General features: G+C 46.2%; 1 protein-coding gene and 1 long non-coding RNA gene across 2 annotated transcripts; both read left to right on the top strand.

The window, feature by feature from the left end:
- Positions 1-259: 259 nt before the first annotated feature.
- Positions 260-13,905, top strand: LOC103789032 (SLAM family member 9-like). The gene is made up of 5 exons (XM_035279719.3): positions 260-372; positions 1,297-1,395; positions 10,833-11,225; positions 11,756-12,052; positions 13,632-13,905. Exons 2-5 carry the CDS (start codon positions 1,323-1,325, stop codon positions 13,820-13,822), a joined length of 954 nt encoding a protein of 317 aa, XP_035135610.2. The 5' UTR covers positions 260-372; positions 1,297-1,322; the 3' UTR covers positions 13,823-13,905.
- Positions 13,906-13,930: 25 nt separating this feature from the next.
- LOC144580158 (uncharacterized) lies at positions 13,931-16,495 on the top strand. The gene is made up of 2 exons (XR_013529208.1): positions 13,931-14,059; positions 14,317-16,495. It is a non-coding gene; the product is annotated as an uncharacterized LOC144580158 (long non-coding RNA).
- Positions 16,496-16,865: the final 370 nt, after the last annotated feature.

Raw genomic sequence — 16,865 nt, 5'->3', positions numbered from 1 at the left:
CAGGGAAGACTACTTGGGGAGAAGGAGGCAGTGCCTTGGGGTTAAGAAGATGGTGCTCCTCCCTCAGGGTAACGGGAGGGGGAGTTCTTGAATGTCCTGGGGTATCCAGGTCAGGAGAGAAGAGGACACGACCTGAGCCTCAGCAGGTAGTGGTGAGTTTCAGGCTGCTGAGGCTGTGGCAGAGGGAGTGTTCCGTTCTCTGCCCCACCCCTTTGAAATACCAGGAGCAGAGCTGACACAGGCTGAAAGGGAAACTCCTAGTTGTGATGCAGCCAAGAGCCTGTCAGCTTCTGTAGGGGATTTTCCTTACCCTGAGTGTATAGAGAGGTGATGACCACTAGCAGCTGAGAAACCATATAGCCGCCTGCGCAGGTAAATGCTGATATTTGCATGGGAGATGTGGGGCGTTAACACTCTCCAAAGGAGACTTCTTTTGCTTACAGTTTCTTACCCAGGCAACTGAGAGCTGAAGTTTTTGAAAAATCAAAAAAGAAATTTAACTTTTTTTTTTTTTTTTTTTTTCGAGACGGAGTTTTGCTCTTCTTACCCCGGCTGGAGTGCAATGGCGCGATCTCGGCTCACCGCAACCTCCACCTCCTGGGTTCAAGCAATTCTCCTGCCTCAGCCTCCTGAGTAGCTGGGATTACAGGCACACGCCACCATGTCCAGCTAATTTTTTGTATTTTTAGTAGAGATGGGGTTTCACCATGTTGACCAGGATGGTCTCAATCTCTTGACCTCGTGATCCACCCACCTCGGCCTCCCAAAGTGCTGGGATTACAGGCATGAGCCACCACCCCCGGCCCAGAAATTTAACTTATGATATGGGGTAGGGACAAAGGAAAGTCACCAAGTTTAGGAAGGGCATAGTCCAGCCTTGCTGTAAGTGGTTGACTTCTGTGCCTGACCGTAGGCTGACATTGGTGACCAGGGCCACCTGGGGCACAGCTGTGAACTCAGGGAAGCAGGTAAGTGTCAGGGAAGGGTGTGTGAGAGAATACCAAGCTGGCTGTGCCCGAGAGAAAGGGCCCTGTCTAATGCACTGCAAGGAGCATCACAGAATGAGGTTGTACCTTTATTTCTTCTGCAATTACACATCCACTGAATGCGATCCTGTAGGGACTGGGAGGGAATGAAAGAGCTGAATGGCTTTCTCTAGACTTGTGGGCTGTCTCCCCAGTATCTGCAGTAGTAACTTGCTGGCCCTGCCCTTGAAGCGGGGAAGAGTGTGAAGGGCTCCTGCGCTGAAGCTTGTCCTCATTTCTTACCTCGTCCCCTCTTCTGTTTCTGCTACAGCTGAACAGGCCAGCAGGCAGCCTGCCATGGAGTCCCACTCCAAGAACTGGTTCTTCTGCTGGGCCTCTGAGCTCCTGGTATTCATCAGCCTCTTCCTCAGTGAGTGGCAGGTCCCTGGGAAGGGAAGGCAATGGACGGGGCTGGGCTAGCTGGGCCCTGACCACCGGGTGAGCTGTTCAGCTTCTGATGTCTTTGGGCAACAAAAGAGAAAAACACTCTGTTATGATTTACAAATGCAACATGTTTGGTCTGGGTGCCGAGGTGGAAGGAATGAACAGTGCTTTTGGTGGTGAGGAGGCTGGGAACTCTGAGCCAGGGCTGTCTTGGCTGCACTGAAAGAACCCTCACCCACTGCCTGGGCCTGCGGCGGATCTCCAAGCAAATCATCACAAAGGAGAAAGCCCTTAGGAGTCTCAATCCCAAAATTGTGTTTGTAGCTTGCATTCGTGTTCACTTTAAAAGTTAAAAAGAACATATCTTTGGGTAAAATGTGTCTATAGCAGGCGCCCTTCACATCCCCGCGAGTTGCCTTTTCCTCCACTCGGAAATGCTGCTCAGACCCTCAGATGAAACCGTGTTTATCACAGCACTGTTCTAGGAAAACCCTGGAAAGAAACAGGAGGTGCCTGTCAATTCAGGAGCATGTGAACAAGTGGCAGAGTCTCTGTACCATGGCGTATGATGGAGGCTTACAAAAACAAATGTTCTAGTTGTCCGGAAGGAATGGTCAACTTCCATGAAGTAAGGTGAATAGATTTCCATCAGCAAGATTCAGGAAACTAAACCCAATAGGATCTTCCCTTTATAAAAGGAAAGGCAGCCACCAAAAATTAGGTGTTTATAACCTACATGTTTCTAAGACTATGCTAAAAAATGGGGAAGGAATCAGTAGATTGTCAACATGGGCTACAGGAGGGCATAAAATTGAGGAGAACACAGAGGGAGAAAGTAGAGAAAAAAGTTAAGCAAAAAGTGAACTGAAAGAAAAACTGTCCTAATCTAGGCTGTATATCACATCCATTATTTTAGGAACAATTATATGGTTGCATGTATAATAAAATTGAATTTTAAAATGAGAAAATAATAAGATCTAGTGCATATGAATTTTGATGGAAGCTGTTCTTGTTATAATTTTTTGCTTTTATATCCCAGACACGAATTGAACTTGCAGGGAATTATATGAAATCTAACGGATTAGAGAGCACTTGTAACACAGGAGGTCTTGAAGGAACAATGAGCTTTGCAATAGAAAGGGGTTAGATCCCCTTTTTATCAACAGGGGATACAATGTTCTTTACCTGGACATATGTCTAACTGTATAGAGTTTTCTCTATAGGCACTGGAGTTGGAGGATTACTAAAGAAAGAAAGAGAAGGAAGAAAGGAAGGAAGGAAGGAAGGAAGGAAGGAAGGAAGGAAGGAAGGAAGGAAGGAAGGAAGGAAGGAAGGAAGGAAGGAAGGAAAGAAAGAGGGAAGGAAGTGAGGGAGGGAGTGAGGAAGGGAGGGAGGGAGGGAGGAAGGAAGGGAGGGAGGGAGGGAGGGAGGTGTTCCTGTGTTAGTTTGCTGAGAATGATAATTTCCAGCTTCATCCATGTCCCTGCAAAGGACAGAAACTCATCCTTTTTATAGCTGCAGGGTCTTCCATGGTGTATATGTGCCACATTTTTTTTTTTTTTTTGTCCAGTCTATCATTGACAGACATTTGGGTTGGTTCCAAGTCCTTGCTATTATGAACAGTGCTACAATGCATACGTGTGCATGTGTCTTTATAGTAGAATAATTTATAATCCTTTGGGTATATACCCAGTAATAAGATTTCTGGGTCAAATGGTATTTCTGGTTCTAGATCCTTGAGGAATTGCCACACTGTCTTCCACAATCGTTGAACTAATTTACACTGCCACCAACAGTGTAAAAGCCTTCCTATTTCTCCACATTCTCTCCAGTGTCTGTTGTTTCCTGACTTTGAATGATCGCCATTCTAACTAGCGTGAGATGGTATCTCACTGTGGTTTTGACTGGCATTTCAAAACCACATTTTTCAAAACCACATTCTCACTGTTTTTTTGATGACCAGTGACGAGCTTTTTTTTCATGTTTGTGGGCAGCATGAATGTCTTCTTTTGATAAGTGCCTGCTCATCTCCTTCGCCAACTTTTTGATGGAATTGTTTTTTTCTTGTAAAGTTTTTTAAGTTCTTTGTAGATTCTGGATATTGACCCTTTGCCAGATGGGTAGATTGCAAAACTTTTCTCCCATTCTGTAGGTTGGCTGTTCACTCTGATCTCTGGTGATAATTTCTTTTGCTGTGAAGAAGCTCTTTGGTTGAATTAGATCAGATTTGTCCATTTTGGCTTTTGTTGCCATTTCTTTTGGTGTTTTAATCATGAAGTCTTTGCCTGTGCCTATGTCCTGAATGTTATGGCCTAGGTTTTCTTCTGGGGTTTTTAAGGTCTTACATTTGAATCTTTAATCATCTTGAGTTAATTTTTGTGTAAGGTGTAAGGAAGGGGTTCAGTCTCGGTTTTCTGCACATGGCTAGCCAGTTTTCCTAACACCATTTATTAAACAGGAAATCCTTTTCCCATTGCTTGTTTTTGTCAGATTTGTTGAAGATCAGATGGTTGTAGATGTATGGTGTCATTTCAAGTAGTTTTTTCTAATTCTGTGAAAAAAAATCAATTGTAGCTTGCTGAGGACAGCATTGAATCTATAAATTACTTTGGGCAGTATGGCCATTTTCACAACATTGATTCTTTCTATCCATGAGCATGGCATGTTTTTCTATTTGTTTGTGTCGTCTCTTACTTCTTTGAGCAGTGGTTTGTAGTTCTCCTTGAAGAGGTCCTTCATATACCTTGTGAGTTGTATTCCTAAGTATTTTATTCTCTTTATAGCAGTTGTGAATGGGAGTTCACTCATGATTTGGCTCTCTGTTTGTCTATTACTGGTGTATAGGAATGCTTGTGATTTTTGCACATTAACTATGTATCCTGAGACTTTGCTGAAGTTTATCAGCTTAAAGATTTTTGGGCTGAGACAATGGGGTTTCCTAAATATACAATCATGTCATCTGCAGAGACTATTTAACTTCCTCTCTTCCTATTTGAATACGCTTTATTTCTTTTTTTGCCTGATTGCCCTGGCCAGAACTTCCAATACTATCTTGAAATGGTATGGTGAGAGAGGACATTTTTGTCTTGTGCTGATTTTCAAAGGGAATGCTTCCAGTTTATGCTAATTCAGTATGATATTAGCTGTGGGTTTGTCATAAATAGCTCTTATTATTTCAAAATACGTTCCATCAATACCTAGTTTATTGAGAGTTATTAGCACGAAGGAGTGTTGAATTTTATTGAAGGCCTTTTCTGCATCTATTGAGATAACTGTGTGTTTTTTGTCATTGGTTCTGTTTGTGTGATAGATTACATTTATTGATTTGCATATGTTCAGCCACCCTTGTCTCCCAGGGATGAAGCTGACTTGATTGTGGTGGATAAGCTTTTGGATGTGTTGCTGGATTTGGTTTGCCAAGATTTTATTCAGGATTTTCTCATTGATGTTCATCAGGGATATTGGCCTAAAATTTTATTTTATTTTTGTTATGTCTCTGCCAAGTTTTGGTATCAGAATGATGCTGGCCTCATAAAATGAGTTAGGGAGGAGTCCTTCTTTTTCTATTATTTGGAATAGTTTCAGAAAGAATGATACCAACTCCTCTTTGTACATCTGTAGAATTCGGCTGTGAATCTGTCTGATCCTGGGCTTTTCATTATTATTATTAATTATTATTATTATTTTGGTTGGTAGGCTATTAATTACTGCCTCCATTTCAGATCTTGTTATTGGTCTATTCTGGGATTCGACTTCTTACTGATTTAGTCTTGGGAGGGTGTACGTGTCCAGGAATGTATCTATTTATTCTAGATTTTCCAGTTTATTTGCATAGAGGTGTTTATAGTATTCTCTGATGGCAGTGTGTACTTCTATGGGCTCAGAGGTGATATCCTCTTTATCATTTTTATTGTGTGTATTTGATTCTTTTTTCTTTTATTCTTTGTTAGTCTGGTTAGTCGTCTATTTTGTTAACCTTTTGAAAGAACCGCCTCCTGTATTCACTGATTTTTTTGAAGGTTTCTTTTTTGCATATCTGTCTCCTTCGGTTCTGCTTTGATGTTAGTTATTTCTTGTCTTCCACTAACTTTTGAATTTGTTTGCTCTTGTTTCTCTAGTTCTTTTAACTGTGATGTTAGGGTGTTGATTTTAGATCTTTTCTGCTCTCTCCTGTGGGCATTTACTGCTATAAATTTCCCTCTGAACACTGCTTTAGCCGTGTCCCAGAGTTTCTGGTACATTGTGTCTTTGTTCTCATTGGTTTCAAAGGACGTATTTATTTCTGCCTTAATTTTGTTCTTTATCCAGTAGTCATTCAGGAGCAGGTTGTTCATTTTCCATGTAGTTGTGCAGTTTTGAGTGAGTTTCTTAATCCTGAGTTCTAATTTGATTGAACTGTGATCTGAGAGACTGTTTCGATTTCCATTCTTTTGCATTTGCTGGGGAGGGTTTTATTTCCAATTATGTTGTCGATTTTAGAATAAGTTTGATGTGGTAATGAGAAGAATGTATATTCTGTTGATTTGGGGTGGAGAGCTCTGTAGATGTCTGTCAGGGCTGCTTGGTCCAGAGCTGAGTTCAAATCCTGAATATTCTTGTTAATTTTCTGTATCATTGATCTGTCTAATAATGACAGTGGGGTGTTATAGTCTCCCACTATAATTGTGTGGGAGTCTAAGTCTCTTTGTAGGTCTCTAAGAAGTTGCTTTATGAATCTGGATGTTCTTGTATTGGGTGCATATAGATTTAGGATAGTTAGCTCTTCTTGTTGCATTGATCTTGTTACCACTAAGTAATGCCCTTCTTAGTCTCTTTTGATCTTCATTGGTTTAAAGTGTGTTTTATCAGAGACTAGGATTGCAACCCTTCCTTTTTTTTTTCTTTCCATTTGCTTGGTAAATCTTCCTCCATCCTTTTACTTTGAGCCTATGTGTGTCTTTGCACATGAGATGTGTCTCTGAATACAGCACACCAATGGGTCTTGACTCTTTATCCAATTTGCCAGTCTATGTCTTTTAATTGGGCCATTTATCCCATTTACATTTAAGGTTAATATTGTTATGTGTTAATTTGATCCTGCCATTATGATGCCAGCTGGTTGTTTTGCCCATTAGTTGGTGCAGTTTCTTCACAATGTTGATGGTCTTTACAGTTTGGTATGTTTTTGGAGTGACTGGTACTAGTTGTTCCTTTCCCTATTTAGTGTTTCCTTCAGGAGCTCTTTTAAGGCAGGCTGGGTGGTGACAAAATCTCTCAGCTTTTGCTTGTCTGTAAAGGATTTTATTTTTCTTTCACTTTTGAAGCTTAGTTTGGCAGGATATGCAATTCTGGGTTGAAAACTCTTTCCTTTAATAATGTTAAATATTGGCCCCCACTCTCTTCTGACTTGTAGGGTTTCTGCAGAGAGATCCACTATTAGTCTGATGGGCTTCCCTTTGTGGGTAACCCAACCTTCCTCTTTAGCTGCCCTTAACATTTTTTCCTTCATTTCAACCTTGGTGAATCTGATGATTATGTGTCTTGAGGTTGTTCTTCTCAAGGAGTATTTTTATGGTGTTCTCTGTATTTCCTGAATTTGAATGTTGGCCTGTCTTGCTTGGTTGGGGAAATTCTTCTGCATAATACCCTGAAGAGTGTTTTCCAACTTGGTTCCATTCTCCCCGTCACTTTCAGGTACACTGATCAAACACAGGTTTGGTCTTTTCACATAGACCTATATTACTTGGAGGCTATGTTCATTCCTTTTCACTCTTTTTATCTAATATTGTCTTCATGCTTCATTTCATTAAGTTGATCTTCAGTCTCTAGTATCCTTTCTTCTGCTTGATCAATTCAGCCATTTATACTTACGAATGCTTCATGAAGTTCTCATGCTGTGTTTTGCAGCTCCATCAGGTCATTATATTCTTCTCTAAATGCTATTCTAGTCAGCAATTCCTCTAACCTTTTCTCCAGGTTCTTAGCTTCCATGCATTGGGTTAGAACATGCTCCTTTAGCTTGGAGGAATTTATTATTACCCACCTTCTGAAGCCCACTTCTGTCAATTTGTCAAACTCATTTCCTTCCAGTTTTGTTCTCTTGCTGGTGAGGAGTTACAATCACTTGGAGGAGAAGAGGCATTCTGGTTCTTGGAATTTTCAGACATTTTTTTTAATTTTTGTGGATTTATCTACCTTTCGTCTTTGATGTTGGTGACTTTCAGGTGGGGATTCTGTATGGATGTCCTTTTTGTTGAGGTTGATGCTATCGTTTTCTGTTTGTTAGTTTTTTCTTCTAACAGTCAGGCCCCTCTGCTGCAGGTCTGATGGAGTTTGCTGGATACTCTCTTTGCCTGGGTATCACCAATGGAGGTTCCAGATTCTCTTTGCCTGTGACTCACCAACAGAGGTTGCAGAACAGTAACAGCAAATATTGCTTCCTGTTCCTTCCTCTGTAAGCTTCATCTCAGAAGGGCACCCACCAGATGCCAGCTGGAGCTCTCCTGTATGAGGTGTCTGTCAACCCCTGCTGCGAGGTGTCTCCCAGTCAGGAGGCATGGTGGTCAGGGACCAACTTGAAGAGACCATCTGTCCTTTGGCAGAGCTCAAGCACTGTGCTGGGAGATCCACTGCTCTCCTCAGAGGTGGCAGGCAGGAACATTTAAGTCTGCTCAAGCTGCGCCCACAGCTGCCCATTTCTTCAGGTGCTGTGCCCCAGGGAGATGGGCATTTTATCTAAAAGCCTCTGACTGGAGCTGCTGTCTTTCTTTCAGAGATGCCCAGCCCAAAGAGGAGGAATCTAGAGAGGCAGTCTGGCTATAGCAGCTTTGTCAAGCTACAGTGGGATATGCCTAGCTTGAACTTTCCAGTGGCTTTGGGGAAAAAACATCTGCTCAAGCCTCAGTCATGGCAGACACCCCTCCCCACACCAAGCTTGAGTGTCCCAGGTCGACTTCAGATTGCTGTGCTGGCAGCAAGAATCTCAAGCCAGTGGATCTTAGCTTGCTGGGCTCTGTGGAGGTGGGATCCTCCGAGCTAGGCCACTTGGCTCCCTGGCTTTAGTCCCCTTTCTAAGGGAGTGAACCATTCTGTCTTGCTGCTGTTCCAGGTGCCACTGGGATATAAAAAAAAAAAAAACTCCTGCAGCTGGGATATGAAAAAATATGACCAAATGGGTGCCCAGTTTTGTGCTTGAAACCCAGGGCTCTGGTGGCATAGGAACCCGAGGGAATCTCCTGGTCTGCAGGTTGTGACAATGATGGGAAAAGCATAGTATCCGGGCCGGAAACACCATCCTGCATAGCAGGGTCCCTCATGGCTTCCCTTGGCTAGGGGAGGGAGTTCCCTGAACCCTTGTGCTTGCAGATCACCCTCCATGGGCTGCAATCATTGTCTAACCACTCTCAGTGAGATGAGCTGGGTGCCTCAGTTAGAAATGCAGAAATCACCCGCCTTCTGCATTGATCTCACTGGGAGCTGCAGACCAGAGCTGTTCCTATTCAGCCATCTTCCTCCCTGTCTCTCTTGCTCTTGCTCTGACCATGTAATATGCTGGCTCTCCTTTGCCTTCCACATGACTGTGAGCTTCCTGAGGCTCCCACCAGGAGAAGATGCTGGCTCTACACTTCTGTACAGCCTGCAGAACTGTGAGCCAATTAGATATCTTTTCTTTATAAATTACCTAGTGTTAGGTATTTCCTTATAGCAATGCAAAAATGGAGTGACAAACCCATTAACCCGCTAATGTGGATCCTAAGGGCCTGTGGCTCTGGTGCTAAGGGGTGCTGAGCCTCGGGTGGGGCCTAGTCCCTGGAGAGAGCTGAAGGGAGGGGTGAGGCCTAGCCCAAAGGAGGGGCTGGTGAACTAAGCTAGTGTATAACTGGAAACAAATATTTGAAACGCTTCCATATCTAAGGATTGGCATGAGCTACTTGCTCTCAGTGAGAGCCAGGGATGGGTTTAAGGACAGCAGAATGGTGCAGGCTTGAAATGGGGAGGAATTTACTCATTAGAGAGAACACTGGGTACCCTGCCACCCAGCAACAAACCCAGATGGACCTGGTCCAGATTGGTCCCACCCTCGTCCCCAGGAAGTACAGAAGTCTCTGGGTTCATTGTGGTTGTTTCTGGTGGGCAATAAAGGGCTCAGAGGGGGGCGGAGCTGAGGCAGCTGCGCCCACTGGTCAGGGCTCCGTGGGAGACAGCAACTGAGAGAGACTAATCAGGGACCTCATGGGCATTGCATAGGGAGGTGCTTTCTTGGTGGCAGGGACACAGTGCCACCAAACAGTCCATCTGCTCCCCCACACTTTCAGCCCCTGGCAGTTAGCAGGGTCTCCTGACTAGTTCTGTCCAGAAAATATGGGCAGAGATTACACCACTTCTGCAGTGCAGTGAACGCCCATGGGTGCCTCTCTTGTTTCCTCCTTTCCCTACCGTGGGGGCTGAGGAGGCTGTGAGGAGGCTGTGGGTTCCATATGGAGCTTCTACAAGGTGTGGAGCCCTCACCCATGAGTGACATGACCCGTCCTTCACTATCTCTTGTGGGACATGTAGTGTGAGTAATATACAAACTTCTCTTGTTCTTAGGCTCTGACTTTCGTAATTGTTTGTTGCCACAAGACAACCTGTCTAATTCACTTCCCATCCTATCCAGCCCCTATCCTATCCTGACTCGTTCCCCTCCTAGAAGAAAAGGCAAAGGAAAGCAACCTTCATCTTTGCCATAGTTATGTATTGTTGTGTGAGCTGTTACCCTAGAACTCAGGGCCTTAACACAATAAGGGGTCTTGCCTCACAGTTTATGGAGATCAGAATCCACGTGTGGTTCAGCTAGGTCCTGTGGCTTAGGTACACAAAGACTGGAATGAAGGTATTGACTGAGGCTGTCCCCAGCTCCCTGCTATGTGGGCCTCTCCACAGAGCAGCTCACAACGTGGTAGCTGACTTCATCAGCCTGAGCAGGAGAGAGTGATGGAGACAGAGGGTGTGAGCCAGACAGAAGGGACACTCCATCACTTTTGCTGCATTTGCAAGTAATCAGTGCCGCCCATACTCCAGGGGAGGGCATTCCACAGGGCTGTGCACACAGTGGGGAGGCGTCCTTGGGAGCCACATTAGAAGCTGCATCCTGCAGTTATGCACTTAGCATATGTCAGAAAATGTGCCAGGTGCTTTTGATCTAGGATCTCATTTGATCCTTACTGTCATGATGGGGCAGGTAAGAAAACTGAAGATCAGGGGGGTTCGGGAATCTGTTCAATATCGCTCTCCACTAGAACCAGAACTTGATTCCAGAATTGCTTCAAATCCATTATACTAGGCAGCCCTCCCAGAATCAAGGGAAGATTTGGATGGATTTCTGTGACTCTGAACCAAAGTTCTGTGTTTCTCTCATTTGTTCCTGATGAGCAAATACTCACGTTTCCTGTTTCCATGCCCTAGGTGTCTGCAGCACTGAAGCCTACATTTCTGAAGCACATGGCTCTGTCTTGGATGATTCTAGAAAACCCACTCATCTGAAGGGGATCCGAGGTGGTTCTGTCTTGTTTAATGTGATCGAGAAGCTCAGAGTAGTTGTAGGAGCCGAGCTGCAGGAGGTTTCATGGGGTTTAGGCACTGCAATAAATCACACACAGGTGCTGGAAATCCACAGGGGAGCCGACTCTCCAACCTGGTTGAGCCTCCAGGACAAGTTCAAGCAGAGGGTCCATGTGCCCAGCATGTGGTCTCTGAGGATTGAGAACCTGGCCCCTGAAGACAGTGGGCAGTACGTGGCCATGATCCACTCAACTCAGGGAAGAACATATGCCCAGGTTTTCTACCTCACTGTCTATGGTGAGTGACACCCCTCCCTCATCCTCTGGCTTCTCTGGGTTTTTTGTCCCTAGAGTGTCACGTAGGCCCCATGCAAGGTTCCATTCAGACACCAGCCTTCAGAGTCGATTTTCTCCACCAAAAATAAGGCACACGAGGTCCCCAGAGATAGCAGAGCTAAGATTCACACCAGGGAATGAAACTGTTTCAGTGTTTTGGGAGGGGAAATGGAAATTTGGGAAAATAGCAATTTTTCCAGTAACATTAATGGTCCTATATATGATTAATGTTACTTAATTTGTATAGTTTTTTATCACTGATGTAACGAATTGCCAAAAATTTTTGGCTGAAAGCAAGAAAAATTTATTATCTCACTGTGCTGTAGGCCAGAGGTCTGACACAGTCTCCGTGAGCTAAAATGAAGGTGGTGGCAGGGCTGTGTCCTTTCTGGGAACTCCAGAAGGGAACTTGTTATTTTACCTTTTTTCACCTGCTAGTGGCTGTTAGCATTCCATACATGTGAGATTCCACTCATCTGTCTCCTTCTCCAGAGCCTGTGCCTCATCCTGGAATCCTGGCCAAGTTACTCTCTATCACACCAGGCTTGTGTAACATAACCCTGCAGTGCAGAGCTCCAGGGGCCACCGAGGACCTGAAAGTGACCTGGGAGAGCAAGGGCCTCCTCAGAGAGCTGGAGCAGAGAGAAACACCAAGACCCGCCCTGAACCCCTGGACCCTGGCTGTGAGCCTGCCCCTGTGCCAGTGCAACACCCACCTCACCTGTGTGGTCAGCAACCAGGTGGATAAGAAAGCTGCAGTCTTAGATCTTAGGGAAGTGTGTGTCCAAGGTGAGTGGTGAGTGTGGCCTGCAGGATAAAAGGAGCTGCCGAGCTCAGCTAGCACTAGGGTCTGAGGGTTCTGGGCTCCCTTCTCCGCCATGTGCGTTAGCACCGCCTTCCACCTGCTCACCACACACAGCAGTGTGGGAGTCACATCCACCTTAGTTCTACTTGTAAACATCCCTCCGATCCATATCTTCCTCGCTGCACCCCCACCATGCTCCTGCCGATGCAGACAGCAGCCTTCCGGGAGCTCTCCCACCCCATCCATCCTCCACCGAATATCCAGAGTGGGCTTTGGGGAAAGTGGGTCAAATTAGGTTGTTTCCTGTGTCATCTGTGGGATCTGGCCTCCAGTTACTCCCCCATGGAATTCAGAGCTCAGATGCTCCTCTGCCCATGTGTCTGGCCTCACCTATACACTTCCCACCAAACTGCTTGCTTTTATTTCCCCAAATATGTCCTGCTTTTTGTAAGCTTCTGGGCTTCTGATCATCAGCCCTCCCACACCCAATGGCCGGCACTTCCTCTTTTATTCCTTTCCAAGTATTCCTCTAAGCTATGACCGGCTTCATGGGCACAAGACAGATGCCGTCACACAGGGTCCCACACTTCACAGGATTCCACAATTGGTTAAAACTCTGCCATTTCTTCCTTGAAGGTTTTAGGTTTTAATCAAGGGAATTTGAATTTGCATTGCACAGTGCCCTGAAAATGATGTATCTGGTTCTGCCCTCAGGCCCACCTCCTGAGGGAGCTGTCCATGGCACCCCACACTGAGCAGTATAATGTGCTGCCCTGTCGACTGCAACACCTTGATGTTTTGCTTTGATCCCTGTGCCAAGCACAGCTCCTACCAATGTCTGCTCACATTCAGTGTTCACTGAACGAATAAATGACCTGATACCCTATGTGCAGCCTGTCCCCTCCAATCCTTCCTCCAGGAGCTGCTGGGGGATCTGATGTGTCAGCATCACTTTAAATGAGCTGCCACCTCCTCCACTCACCCCCATCCTGGAGTGTTCAGCATTTAGCATGACCACAAGGCCCTCTGGGCACTGACTTCTGCCTCCCTCTGACTCTCCTTGCCACAGCTTCTCCCTGCCCTGACCCTCTTCTGCTGCCGTGGGGTGCCAGTAACTCCCAGCGCTGGTGTCTTGACACCCATTTCCTGACCTTGGTGCTCCTATTTCCTGGAATGCCCCACCCTAAATATCTGATAATCTCATGCTTCCCCCTCAAACCTCGGTTTAGCCAGCACCTCCTCTGGGAGGCTCTCCCTGAAGACCTTGTACAAGGTGGAAACCTCTATTGCAGCCCTGATCCCTCTGTCTGGCAGTTGGCATTTTTCGTCTTCCCTCCTGTGTCCTGGGCTGCTGTGGACATCGTGTTGTGCATCTCAGCATCCCTGGCATCAAGCAGCAGCTCCTAACCGGTTGAATGAATAGACCTGCCAAGCTCCTCCCTCTGCGGCTTCTGCACCAGGCCCCTTTCCACTTCTCCCCCTGCTTTCTCCCTGTTTCGTCTTGGCAATGGGTGTGTCAAGTTATGTCCTGCCTTAATGTTTTCTACTCTCCCCATGTGACAGAAACAGATCCACACAAACAGGACACGGTTAGACTGCTGCCAGGCCTCCTAGGGGATGTTGTGGGTGTGATGTTGGTCCTGGGAACTGGGCTGTATCTTTTGAAGACATGTAAGAAGAAAAAGAAGATGAAGATAAGAAGAGGCAAGTTGCATTTCTCCTTCCACATCCAGACACCTCCCCTCCCTCACTAGAACCTCAGCTTCCTTTCTCCTGAATTTTTCTCCCCGGGAGTGGACTCTGCAGAGGGATGATGGGCGTGTTTTTGGCCTCGGGGTTCAAGGCAGCGGGGAGAGATACAGGTTTCTAAGACACAGATTCAAGCTTTGATTTCCTCAGGTGGAGAACTGCAGGAGAACCATGGGGTGGATGATGATGCCAACCACTATGAAGATCTCAGGCTGCCAGTGTCTCAGAAGGACAAGGACAAGGTGAGTGCCAGGGCAAGGGCCACCCTGGAAACTCCCAGGTCTCTCTGCCCAGCCTTGGGCTTCCAATTCCAGGACCTGCCATTTCTGACCCCACCGCCTATTTATCTATGTCTGGACAATCACCAGCATTTACTAAGAAAATTTACACTTTAGAGGAATTCTTAAGCAGTGCACGGCAGTGGGTACTGGCTCTGTGGGTGCCTGCAGATTCATTCTATCCCTCAGCTGATCTGACCACCCTCTGTCTTGTATTCCAGGGCATTGGTGAACAATATCTGGAAAAAGAGGAGCCGCTCACTGCTGTCTACAGTGAGGTTCATTATCACTGTCCAGGCACGGCCATTAAGATCATTCGAATGGAGGAAGCAAAAGGATCTGGCACTCCCAGGACACCTACACTCTGAGCCTGAAGCCTGCACACCTCTGCCTTTCTTAGTGCTGGTCCAGTTTGAGCTGCCCCTTGTCTGTACGCTGATCTCACAGCCATAGTTCTACAGTGTACCCATGACCTGTTCACATTCTGAGACACCTCCCCAAGATGCACTCACAGTTGGGCAAAGATTCTTTCCCTATCATTGACATGGTTCCTGACCCCTCTCCTCCAAGAACCTTCCCAAGGGGGCCCTGTCTGACTGAGCAGGTGGAAAATCCCAGCCACCTCTGCCGTGTCACTGGTGTGTGTACTTCTGAGGACACAAGCCCAGGCGTGGGAACGGTGCAGAGAGGAGGGAGGTAGGACTTGGCTTCTGGATGCTGAGTTGGAGGACAGCATGGGTGGGTAGGAGCCCACAAAGGAACAGGCTGAGGCTTTCTCTGCAGATTTTATATAGGGCTCCCTTGGGGGCATCAGGCAGTGTGTGTGTACATGAATGTTGGGGCAGGTGTCTAGTACATATGATACAACTGAACTAAAGCCACCTTTCTTTTCTCCTGTGCTAATCTGAACCTAATCTTCAGTCTTAGCCTGTGGATCCAAACTCAACTTCCTATAGAGTAGAAAGAGAAATTTGTGTTATCTCAAAAGCTTCCTAGCCTCTGTGTCTCAGAGAATGACCCTAACAGGCCACAGTTTGGGGTTGTCTTAGGAAAACAGCTTCAGCTCTTTCCTTTGCCTAGGATAGAGCACTTAGCTATAAGAACAGAGCTGTGGTATTCTTCCACGCCCCCTTGGAGAGGACTACTTGGGCTCTGATGGGTGAAGCTGTTGAGAAGGTCTGACCCAGCCCTCTCCAGCCTCTTCTTATTCTGACCCTCCGTGCCCCAGTAGCTATGCTGGCCCCAAACCCTAGGTCATCCACTTCTTTGCTAACTTGCATCCCTCTGCCCGAAATGAAATTTCCCTCTCCCTGTTTCTCACCCTCACTCCCACCTGCTGAAATCCACTGTGCTACTCAAAGCCCTTCCCAAGATGCTTGTTCCATGGAACTCTGGATCTCAAAGGTTTAAACATGATCTCTTCCCACATCTGACTTTTCTGAACACCTTGGACACTATGTAGGATCCCTGCCACAGTTTGTCCTGGGATGATCATGAGTCTTCCTGCAGGGCTAACCTGGGCTCTCTCAGGAGGATGTGGGGCTGTGGGAGAAGAGGGCTGAGGAGACAAGCACTTCTTGGAGCAAAGGGTCTGGGCCAACCTTTTCCCATCCCATGGGGTCAGCAGAGGGAGATGCAGCACAAGAGCTGCTGACAGACTCTCTGGCGTGGCTCTACCTGGAAACGGATGGACACAATGACCTCCTTGACTATACTCAGCCTGAGGTCCTAATTGGAGACTTCCTTACTCCCTTATCCACCACTTATTGTGAACCCGGCCATGCTTCCACCACAGTATGTGAGTGTTTCTTCCCTCCTGAGGGGTCTTCAGCTTCTTGCAGCCTCTGCCTCCTGTTTGAGTCCCGGCTTTTATGCAGAGCTAGGCTAACTCTAGCGCCACAAGGTGCTGTGGCACGTCTGGTGGCCTAGATCCTTGGGTCTCTTAGTTTCCCCCACGGCTCAGGTGAACTCATTTCCTCATTGCCACCCACAGAAAACAAAGATCTGAACAGAGTCCCTGCTAAGAGATTGAGCACTAGGACATAATGCTAGGTGCCTGCCGGACGGTGGACGAGTGAGGCAGGAGGGAGAGGAGCCATAGTAGGGCTTCATTTTTGCCATCTTCCAGTTTAGGCTGAGCGTAAAGCTGACAGTGCCAGTCTCCTCACTGGCTTCCCAGGTGGCTGGACTTGACGAGGTATCAGTGCACGTTAGCCCTGGGGCAGCGGAAGATGTGATCATCCAACAGACCTTCCCACCTCATCGAAGGCACAAACAAACAAACACAAAAGAAGAACAAGGCTTTTCAGGCTGTTTTGAACCAGTTTTTGTCCCAGGCACTTTGCAAATATTATTCTTTTTAATTATTTTTAAATACATTTTTAATTTTAAAATGCTAAATGTTTTGCTCTTCTTATGATTTCTTCCAATGATATCAAACTTAAAAGTCCTCTGCATTCCAAGGATCCAGTAAATGTTTTTATATTTTCTTCTCGTTTAAAACATGACGTTATACACATTTCACTCATATTATCCTTCTAATTCTAAGAACCTGCTAGAGTTGATATTGACCAACAGCATTCATAACTAGTTGGTGGCAAAGCAAAGCCTGAGATCCACCCCTGGCTGATTCCAGAGCTCCTAACTCTTCCCCTCATGACGAGGGTGACTGAAGACCCTTGCTCTGGTTTGGATGTTTCTTGTTGGAACCTAATCCCCAATACAGAAGCATGAAGGAGAGTGGGCATGTAGGAGGTGATTAGGGGCCATG

This window comes from Callithrix jacchus, chromosome 18, assembly GCF_049354715.1.
Source record: "Callithrix jacchus isolate 240 chromosome 18, calJac240_pri, whole genome shotgun sequence".
Lineage (NCBI taxonomy): Eukaryota > Metazoa > Chordata > Mammalia > Primates > Cebidae > Callithrix > Callithrix jacchus.
Note: the sequence above shows the minus strand (reverse complement) of the source record. Positions and strands in the feature narration are given on the sequence as shown.

What these genes read in the sequence shown, in the direction of transcription:
- LOC103789032 (XM_035279719.3), top strand. Translation starts at nt 1,323, where the DNA reads ATGGAGTCCCACTCCAAGAACTGGTTCTTCTGCTGGGCCTCTGAGCTC. An exon ending in TTTCTACCTCACTGTCTATG is followed by an intron (nt 11,226 to 11,755) that starts GTGAGTGACACC and finishes CTCCTTCTCCAG; the next exon opens with AGCCTGTGCCTCATCCTGGA. An exon ending in TAGGGAAGTGTGTGTCCAAG is followed by an intron (nt 12,053 to 13,631) that starts GTGAGTGGTGAG and finishes CCCATGTGACAG; the next exon opens with AAACAGATCCACACAAACAG.